At 37.6% G+C, this 10,630-nt stretch overlaps 2 protein-coding genes across 2 annotated transcripts; both read right to left on the reverse strand.

Moving 5' to 3' along the window:
• Positions 1 to 209: 209 nt before the first annotated feature.
• On the reverse strand, positions 210 to 5,259 carry loxl5a (lysyl oxidase-like 5a). Its single transcript, XM_079592757.1, has 7 exons — positions 4,287 to 5,259; positions 3,643 to 3,751; positions 3,417 to 3,554; positions 2,667 to 2,823; positions 2,467 to 2,562; positions 488 to 603; positions 210 to 410 (listed from the first exon to the last, which is right to left on the reverse strand). The coding sequence occupies exons 1-7, from the start codon at positions 5,116 to 5,118 to the stop codon at positions 404 to 406; spliced, it is 1,455 nt and encodes a 484-aa protein (XP_079448883.1). The 5' UTR covers positions 5,119 to 5,259; the 3' UTR covers positions 210 to 403.
• A 1,542-nt stretch (positions 5,260 to 6,801) lies between these two features.
• On the reverse strand, positions 6,802 to 9,898 carry mibp (muscle-specific beta 1 integrin binding protein). The gene is made up of 8 exons (XM_079593690.1): positions 9,642 to 9,898; positions 8,814 to 8,904; positions 8,288 to 8,336; positions 7,937 to 8,111; positions 7,576 to 7,647; positions 7,367 to 7,473; positions 7,191 to 7,276; positions 6,802 to 7,097 (listed from the first exon to the last, which is right to left on the reverse strand). Exons 1-7 carry the CDS (start codon positions 9,665 to 9,667, stop codon positions 7,191 to 7,193), a joined length of 606 nt encoding a protein of 201 aa, XP_079449816.1. The 5' UTR covers positions 9,668 to 9,898; the 3' UTR covers positions 6,802 to 7,097.
• Positions 9,899 to 10,630: the final 732 nt, after the last annotated feature.

Below are 10,630 nucleotides of genomic sequence, written 5' to 3' on the forward strand. Positions count from 1 at the left end.
ATTTATGAGTGGACTATAAAAATAAGCCCTTTCTTTATTACATGTTTTATGCTGTACAACCTTTGTCAAACACTAGTATTTTATTAATCTTCTTTGACTGAAACAAGGAATGTAATTTACTTGATGTTACCTAAACTTTTATTTGAGTGCTGCAGTACACCAAATTACAGAAATAAAAACAAAAATTAAATATGATGAAACAGAAATAATAAATTGAAATGGTTAATTTATTAGCATTATTGGCATTGGATGTTAAGCTTTACCAAATATGTCACAGTCACTTTGCTAGAAGAGTCTGTCGAGAACATAAATCTAGATAAATAAAAAAATAAGTCGAGTTAATGCCCAGTCGATCCATATGACGATGTGACTTTGGTTGAGTTCAACTGGATGAAGTACTGGATCAGTATCTGTGAAATGAATAAGCATTATTAATGCGTCAGCAGTTTTAATACGATTTCTGATTCCACTCCTGCTTCAAACTCACCCTGTGATTCTGCAGTTGTGTGCTTGGACGTACGACCCCGTGTATCTGATGTCACATCTAACAACGTTATTGGAGAAGTCGGACTCTCGCACCTGGAAACCCGGGTTCACGGTCACCTGTTCACATGGTTTCAAAACATGTCTATAACTTTTTTGGTATAACGGTATAAACACGTTTACATGACAACGATGGACTAAAAAAGAAAAAAAAATGTTGATGTTGTCAAAACGATCCGAAAACTACTAAAAATGCTGTATTCTGCCAGGCCAGTAGATGGCGATATCACTTTGTAAAGAAACACTTAGGGTCTGAAATTTTCGTATGTGTTTTTTCGTATTCGTCATTCCGAAAAAAATTGTCACGCACAGAAACCTGAAGGGTCTGAAGGGTATTAATTAATTTGTTGCACAAAAATGAATTCGCTAAACAATACAAAATGGAGTCTTCAAGCAGTGAGGATGGTTTTGTTGTCCTCACTCTTCTTAAAAAGAGAAAAAACAAGAGGAAATATTGGGTCCATCATCCAATCCTGAGATTGCGTAGAGAGAGGAAGGAGAGTTTACTGCGGGATTATCCCGAACGATTCAAGGTTTCCTTCAGGATGTCAGAGGCTCAGTTTGATGCTTTGCTAGTGATACTAGAGCCACATATTAAAAAGAAGACCACCAATTCCCGTGTTTATAATAATTTATCCTAAACAGTTATGGATTTTGGCGTTCGCTTGTACGGTGGTTTGCTTGTACCTCTCAAATGCGAAAAACACGGATGCGAAAAACGCAGAAAATTGAACCCGATACAAATTTTTTTATGACGGACGAAAGTTTCGGAGACATGATTGACACAACGTGAGGTCGTATTTATTTTTTAACGTGCGATAATTTCGGGTGCAAATTTCGGACTCAGTGTGCAAGGACCTTAAGACTGAACATGTAATATGCATGACGTCACCGTTTTCACAAATTCTCGTTTTTGTAATTTATGCAGTTCAGATTACACGATTTTAGCCCGATTCGTTTGACGCCGGGTGTTGTGGGGATTCGGAAACGACAACGGGCGTCGGGACGCAAGATTCGATTGTTTCATCTCGTATAGTGGGCGACAACCTAAGTGGCGTCTGCGATGCCTCACGACATCACGACAAAAAGATTAGCATGTTTGATTTTTTTTTCCGGTCCTCCACGACGAGAGTGAGTGAGCAAGAGAGTGTGTGTGCGCTAGTGAGTGAGAGAGAGTGTGTGTGTGTGTGTGTGTGTGAGAGTGTGTGTGCGCGTGTGAGTGAGCATGTGTGCCTTTGTGTGTGTGTGTGTGAGTGAGTGAGTAAGCGCGAGTGTGTGTGTGTGTGCGTGTGTGAGTGAGCATGTGTGTGTGAGTGAGCGCGAGAGAGTGTGTGTGTGCGCTAGTGAGTGAGCGAGAGTGAGTGTGTGTGTGTGTGTGCGCGCTAGTGAGTGAGTGTGTGCGCGCATGTGAGTGAGCATGTGTGCCTTTGTGTGTGTGTGTGAGTGAGTAAGCGTGAGTGAGTGAGCACGAGAGTGTGTGTGTGTGCGTTAGTGAGTGAGCGAGAGTGAGTGTATGTGTGTGCGCGCATGTGTGTGTGTGAGTGAGCCTGTGTGCGTTTGTGTGTGAGTGAGTGAGCGTGCGAGAGAGAGAGAGAGAGTGTGTGTGTGTGTGTGTGTGTGTGTGTGTGTGTGTGTGTGTGTGTGAGACGGCACGCGATGGCTGGTCGGAAAGCAACGTGTAGTCTGACATGTTTCTTGTCCACGACACGACAAGATTTTAGGAGTCAAAATCGCGTAATCTGACACAGTGACTATCGTAACAGACAAAAAAAATTTGTAATCTGAACCAGGCATTACACAGAGGCAATAACGGTATAGTTTTCAAAAGTTTGCGTTTTCAGGCCCCCAAAACTCCGATGTCGTCTAAATGAACGACCAAAAGCTTTCCGTTTTAAATGGCCCCTAAATAATCCAATGACTCACCTTTAGAATATAATCTCCAGGAGAAACATCGGTAACATCAATCCACTGACAGTCGATGTTGGCATGGTAGGTGTCGTAACAGCCTGGGCTCAATCCCTGCTCCAACAAAGACAAAACGATCTAAACTGGCTGATAAAAAAGTTTAAATATGGAAAAAAATAAGACATTTTCCATTGACATGAGTGAGATTATTCTCGCACCTGTGTGTGAGCAGTGCAGGCGTATCTTCTCCTCACACCTGGATCACAGCTGGTGTCCTCCAGACAGAAACTGGCTTTATGACCCTCAGCCACCTTTCTGCCCGTGGAGGCGTCCAGGAGGTCGTAATGGCTGAAGGCATCCATGCTGTGATAATGTCTTAGGATAAAAACAAAGTAATATAGTAAAATAATCACTTTGTTTTCAAGAAATTAATAGAAGTCATTTTTGAGTTTCTGTAGCTAACGCCAAGGTCAAAAAACGCAATGCATTTAAAGTCCCCCTGTGGTGAAAATCCAGCTTTTAATGTTGTTTATATGTCTATGGGGTGTTTTTAAAATGCTTTAAGACAAACCATGTGTAAACTCATAAGTCGACAGCATTGCTGAGTATGTTCTCCTTAAAACGGCATTGAACCAAAGACAGTCTTAAAAAACACAGTTTGAAATCGCTGGTGTTTCTGACGTCACACACTACCTTGTAACCAATCAGATCAACCTGTGATCGTCAACGAGTGGATCTCTGAGCTGAGTGAGTGAGTGGAGGCGGGGCTCATTTGCATATTCATAGAGGCAAGGGTGTAGAGTTACATTCAAGATATTTTAAGGCATTAAGAAATTTATTTCCAGGAAAAAAAAATTATATTATGGTAATCAAAGATGAGTTTTAAGGGATACAATTATTGACTACACGAGGACTTTAACAAATATGCATACATAATGTTATAGATCATAAAGTTGTCAGGAACCTACTGATGGCAGCTGTGCCATTCCCACTGATGATGGGGTTTCACAGGGAGAAAATCAGCTGTGCCTTGATTTTTGACCCTCTGTGGAAATCGGAGAAGCACTCTGTGATCAAGGTCCCTCACTCTCGCACCGTACGCAGAACTTGAGGGGAAAAGCAAATATTATATTTAAAATGCTCAAGAAAAGTTGTATTTTTTTGCTGCTATTGTAGTTTGGTTCGAGTCAGTACCTTGAGAGACAGTCTTCTTCTGCGGCACATCTTAATGTGTACATCTGCACTCTCTGGATATAAGATGCCGCTTGGATATAGTATGGATCAGGAATGAGATCCGGCAGTCCTGGAAAATGTTATTAGCCTTTCATTTAAATGGTCAGACTATAAAGGGAAACAAATTTTTAATAAGCTATATATATTCAAATGCCGTTTAGAAACCAAAAGTAGCCTCAACATTTAATCTCAATGATGTCTATGATAAATAAATGAGGTCGTTTGTCATTTCAAAAGTTTAATCAAGGTATCCGAACAACTTTTCAGTATTAAAAAAAAGTCAAGTTCGCCTGAGGTAATCATAGCGACAGCCTAGGCGGAAATATATTTTTTTCATCGGGATTGGACACAATATTGAGAAACCATGACAAGTAAATTGCCATTTATCACTTTACTTATAAGTTAACATCATACTATTGGTAAAATATACCGTTTGTGTTTTAAAATGCTGATTATGGGCGACAAAAAGACGCGCGTTGCGCGAGATCAACATCAGCTCGCGCCGCGAAAATGTCCATAAAACATTACTTTAACAGTCGACAGCCCTGAAGAAAGACATGGTGAAATTCGCACCTTGACTTAAAAATTTCAAAATGTTGTTTTACCATTGTGAAAATACCGTGTACCCTGACCCGTTTCTCCGTGAGGAAATCTATTGTTGCTTCCATACGGGAGCAGATTAAAGTAAGGGTTTCTGCTGTTTACATGATGATTCGTTGGTTCATCGCCAATCATAGTTTCTCCTCCTCTTTCCTCAACGTGTAAGGAAGGATTTACAGTATTTCTGTTATTAACAGGTGAAGCTGAACTGGTTCTTGATGAAAGTTTAGAGTTATTAGCAGTTTTACTCCCAGTCGAAGTGGAAAGTTGAGGAAGCGGATTATCCTCAATATTGATGGGTGGTTTTTCAGTAGCTGATGTTCGTTTAGGGGTTTTGGTAAGTATGTTATTGTGTCCTGGTCCCCTTGAAGCTTTCACAGGTGCCAGTGTTGGTTTTTCAGTTGGTGCCGCTGTCCCATAGAGCATGAACTGGGTCCGCAGTGCTTCATCTGGAGAAAATGCAGCTCTTTTTGCATGCAAAGACAACTTATTCCTCATTGGAGATTGGGTACGACCACCAGACATCATGTAGTGTCTTGCATCCATACCTGGACTGTGCTCTGGCACAGAGTTTGAATGGACCACATGCCCAACTGTGTGCATCCTAGTATTGGCTAAACGTCCCATTAAAATCCGGCCTGTTGGCATCATATGCCTCGTTATGAATGTATGTTTTCCAGAAACGTGATATTGAGAACCGGAGCCCAGTAAACTGTGAACCTGTCCGTTAGTTTCCCACTTAATCTTGTGTAGTCTCCAGGGTCCATTACGCTGTGCGGTGCTAAAACACACCAGGACGCACAGGTAGAAGAAGAGAATACATGAATATTTCTTCATTTCTAAATTATTGGACCAGGATGCAACAGAAAGTGTGGCACTTTGTGCTCCCCAAAGCTGTTAAATAAGAGCCCAGTATGTACAGATGAAGGCGGTACATTGGAGGCGTTTCTCTCTCCAAACTTTCCCACTTTTTCCTCTTGAAAGTTTCCCACAGACACCAATAGGCACACCACACATTTACCAATGGGGTAACACGTTCATTAGTTAACATTATGTATTAACTTAACATGAGCAATACATTTGTTAGTGTATTTATTCATCTTTATTAATGTTAGTTAATAAAAATAAAGCTGTTTATTGTTTGTTCATGTTAGTTCACAGTGCATTAACTAATGTTAGCAAGATTTTAATAAAGTATTAGTAAATGTTGACATCAACATTAAGAAATATTACTAAATGCTGTATAAATCCAGATCATTATTAGTTCATGCTAACGAATGAACCTTATTGTGAAGTGTTACCACAAATGGGAAATGTGATGCTACTTTAATAGGAAAGATGAAGTTAGTTGACAAAAACATGTATAACAACTTAAATTAAGTTTAAAAAGGCCCATAGACTATTTTTGTAGTCTTCATTGCAGATTAAATATGATTTTCAGTTTTTGCCACTAGAGGGAGCAACATTTAACATTTGAGATCTTTTATTTAATTGCATATGTTTATTATTGACATAATTTAAACAAAATGACTACCTTTGTCAATACATTCAATTAAATACTATGAAAGTCTTAGTCGTCATTTTCACAAGAAAATCTGCCCTACGAAATGTTTAAACCGTTCCAATCTTCTAATGACGACAATTGCTCCTAATAGCGATGAATGTCTTCACTTTCCCGTTCCACTTATTTCATTGCACAAATATTGAAGTGAATGTGTAGGCATTTGTCCTGTGAGAAGGGGACACTATTGAGAAGCACATTCAACACGGAGTCTAAAGCATGAGCTAAAGGTTTATTCAGGAAAATGTCTAGACAATGTTTGTTTTCATGCAAGTTGAAGTTAAGCATAGGCTTTATTACACACAGCGACACATTTAAGAGCCAAGCTGGAACGGAAAGATCACCATATACATTTAAAGGATATATCTTAATGAAAATAATCCATGAGTTTAATGCAAGCTAATTTGCGAGAGAGAAAAAATTATCCTAGGAATGAGATGTTAGGTTATTTTTTATTTTATGACTGTTAGGATGACCTCAGAAGGGGGAAAAACATGGACATTAGTTAATGGTTATTTACTAGTTACTAGTCGTTATTTATCATACTACCAACATGATATTCAGTTCTTATCTTTAAGTGCACATACGTATTCATAGTATTTTATAGCTTTAAACCCATTACCTTAATTATATTTCACCCTTGTTCAGATCAGTCCCAATTAACATTAAAACAAATTCCTTTAGAAATATTTAAAACAAAAGAAAGAAAAAAAGCTAATGGTCAGTCACAAATCCAGTAAAGTATACAAAGCACCTACAGTTATACACTTAAAATTGTAAGTGTTACCGGTACAATGAACAGCATTGTCATAAAAGGAAGACCTTAGATTGAGTATCTGGGTAAGAAAAGTTTAAAAACCCAAATTAAAATGTATAAGAAAACAAAGTACAGTAAAATAAGAGAACAACAACACACGGTCATTTTGGGTGTAAAATGCAAAGACTGACAAATGTAAATATAAAAGTCAAAGCACAATGTTTATTGGTTCATGTAAGCTTTGTAAATTGATTTGTAGGTGGTAAAAACCATTTTCAAGAATGAAGTCCCCAAGGAGTGCTTTGAAAGAGTCACAAAAACTATATTTAAAAAAAACACAAAAAAAACTTAAATATGGAGACAAAAAAAGTTCCTCCACCATTATTTAAATTACATTCCAGTCAAACTATTTACAACAATTGCTGGTTTTTAAAAAAGGCCAATTCAGGTTCGATTCGTATTTACAATATAGTACAGACAGGCGGCAGCCTCCTCCTGCTGAAAGACAAGAAACAAGACATGTTCATTTATTATGGCACATAAACTTATGCAATTAATAACTCCACCTGACACCTGGATTGGCCGTCTCACCTATAAGCGATTCAGAAGTGTATTGTGGATGTCTTCGTGAACCTGGTTGTACATTTCGTCTTTTGTTTTCAAGCCATCCAAGTACTCTGTTGAAGTAGACGTGACACAAAATTAATATTTATTAAAAAATATTGTGTGTTTTTGTTCAAACTCAATGTAAAGAACCTATATCGTACCAATTGGCAAACCGCAGTTCTCCATGTCACGTCTGTGTTTGAGGTACATGGGCCACACGTGACCGTCAAACAGTCCAGGAGGGTCAGGAACGGTGTACTGCCTTGTACTGAACGAAACACATACATTTATTTATTTAATATTTAATAATGTAATGTAAGCTGCTCATATTTAGCACAATTCTGAGTGTTTGTATACAATTATATCACACCTTCTCCGCCTCTTGCACTCCTCGTACGGGATGCTTATGTAATAAGACTTGTCAAAGACGTCCAGCAAAGGCCTGTTTAAGGAGAAAAAGATCAACGTCATGACAAAAAGATTACAACTTTAAAAAGTGAACACCGTCAATGGAACTGTGAAGTCATTTACTGATTACTGTACTTCTACAGCCGGTTTAGAAATCAGCACATGCCAGTTACACGCCAACAGCTCAGAGTCTCCTTATCTACACCCCCGCAGGGAGTCACATGACTGGCGTGTACATCGTGTACCCTAATGTCTCCTTACATGCACTGAGCATATGTAACCAAATGTCCCAAAGATCTAATCGTTAAAGTTATGTCACTCACTTGTAGTTGTACAGTAGAAATCCTTCTACGATGAGAATGTGCACTTGGCTCTCGGGGTCGTCCATTTCTGCGGCCGGGGTCAACTGGATGCCGTGAGATCGGGCGAATTTAACTGGGTTCTCCTCCCAGCCCTTGATGGTATTCACCATGGCCTCCATATCCAAAGATGTGATCACTACAAAAGCAGAACAAAATCTTTTAGTGCAAGCACAAAAAAAAAGTTGAGTTTTAATTTAGCAAAGCCACACTGGAGAGAATGAGAATGGGTTGGGAGGGACATTGTAAAAATCTTTGTTATGGGAGGCGATGCGTAGAATGAGTTATTCTCTTTCCTACGATTTATATTCTTACCATCCCACTGTTTAAAGCCATCCGCTCCGACTGCTATCTGATCCGGCGGCTGAAATAACAGTGACCAGTAAAACACTGCAGCAAATGCCGTCATGTATTACAGAGCCAGACTGCTGATCTAGAATCAGGTCTCGGCCATCATGACCTGATGAATAGAACTTGATAGATGGGAGGAAACTGATCTTGGATCAGCACTTTTGAGTTCTTATATGACATTATCCTCTTAACACAGCCTTATACAAGTAGCCAAGTTAAAGTTATCAAATAAATAGAGGAAAAGCAAATGTAAAAAGTCATTAAAGGGGTAATTATATTAATTAAAGTTAACGTTACTTATTTAAATCATGCAGCCAGTACTACAATTAAAATGGCAGAAGAAATTCAATATTTAAATTAATTAATCTATTGTTGAATTACAAAACTGATACACTACAAAGGCTCGAAGCCCTTAACTTTAGGAAAGCTCACAGAAATCTAACCAGAAATATTAAATAACAATATTAAGCCTATATTTAGATTAACTCACCTTGAAAAAGTCATCCTGGTGAACCACACAGCAGTTTGGTAAGGCTTTGATCAACCTGTCCGTCAGGGTGGTTTTACCACCATTAGTCACACTAAAAATTAGTAAATAAAAGAAATGTTAAAAAAAAAATACAGCAAAAAAAAGAAAGTCAAAAAACAAAACGAATAAACTAATTATTTAAGTATAATAATTTCATTTAATCGTACATGTTAACAGTTTATTCATATAAAAGTGGTGGGATGGTTTCCAGTTGGCTTATAACAACAAAAATTATTCCATTGTTGTTGTTTACCTGCGTGTCAATACACGCAATTCACGTACAATATCCCATAAATTATTTTATACTCTTTAAAAAAAAACATAAAAGTAACTTTCGGTGTGTTGTCACCGTTACTTTAATATTTCGTCCTTTGTTTTAAAGCAAATTGTGGGCACAAACACATTACAATCACAAAAAAAAACATTAAAAAGGAAACCTCAAAAAGAAATGAATTAAAATAGGCTACTGTTAATTTACTTAACACACAACGACAATAATAAATGAATAGATATATTAAGGCGCGAATAGCCGTTATAAAATATTCAGCAACTTCGGCGCGCTCACAATTTTAAATCTCCCGCTCAAAACATAAACAAACGTTTTAAAGCTCGCGATCCTGTGAAAGCACGCATCCAACACGTCATGAGTGATAATACAATACGGAAATAATATAATAAATTACTATCTGTATAATATATTATCTTAACTGAAAAATATTAAAAGCCACATGGCTGGACTCTGTAACTATTACAACTTTGTTCATAATATAACTCTAAAAAGTCACTTACCCTCCTATTCCAATGATGTGCTTCATTGTATCCGATCTGGTTTTCTGTTTAACAATTTAAACTCCGCAAAACGCCTAAAAATTAAATGTTCGCTTCAAAAGTCCAGCTTGTAGGTAAATTTTCAATCTTGTCTCTGTTCTCCGTAGTGACTGACTGGAGCGTAATGGGGAACAAAGTTGCACGTGGGCATATAACCAAAGTTTGACGTCATGGAAAGGGCGTGGCTAAGGTGCTAGGCAACCAATCGCGGTTCACTCAGAGAGAACATTCATATAACAGATTAAGTCTATAAATTCCCACGAATTTCAAGGGACATTTTTTCGTACAATTAGAACAAATAAACAAACAGTTTTTAAATATTGTTTATCTAAATAAACATGACGAAACTGTACTGTCAGCAGTTCTTTGAATCACTTTAGTTGGTTCTCTTTATAGGACTGTATTGAAGCGTATATTAAAATTAACAACAGTTTAAGGAAAGTTAACAGTTAAATACAATATTATAAATCATATACATGACAAGGATAGTCTCACTTAAACTTATTTAGGTCTATCTGTTTTATGTTATCACAAAATGCTGACAGTTTATGGATATCCTCAATGGACTCTCGAATATTTAGGTGAGGGGTCAGAATAATTGAAGGACAAAATCACATGCATTGTGGATGGGTACAGTTAATAATACATCACGTGTCTTTTATAATCAAAATTAAAAATTCATATGCACTTGAATATTGTGTGAATGATTCTAAGTGAAAGCGTATGGTTAATAAAGGCAAAGTTTATGACTGTAAAATTGTTTCCCATTTCCAAATGACAGTGAGGGTCATTTTTTATTTAAGTCAAAGAGTGTGTGTGACTGCCGGTCACTCCATGGTAAAGACTGCTGATATAATAGTCACATACACACACATATAAATAGTCTGTCACATCATGGAAATACGAAAATAACTATCTTGTGATTAGATGCAAGACTACTACGTGATTCT

This window comes from Phoxinus phoxinus (genome assembly GCF_949152265.1).
Source record: "Phoxinus phoxinus genome assembly, chromosome: 20".
Classification (NCBI taxonomy): Eukaryota; Metazoa; Chordata; class Actinopteri; order Cypriniformes; family Leuciscidae; genus Phoxinus; species Phoxinus phoxinus.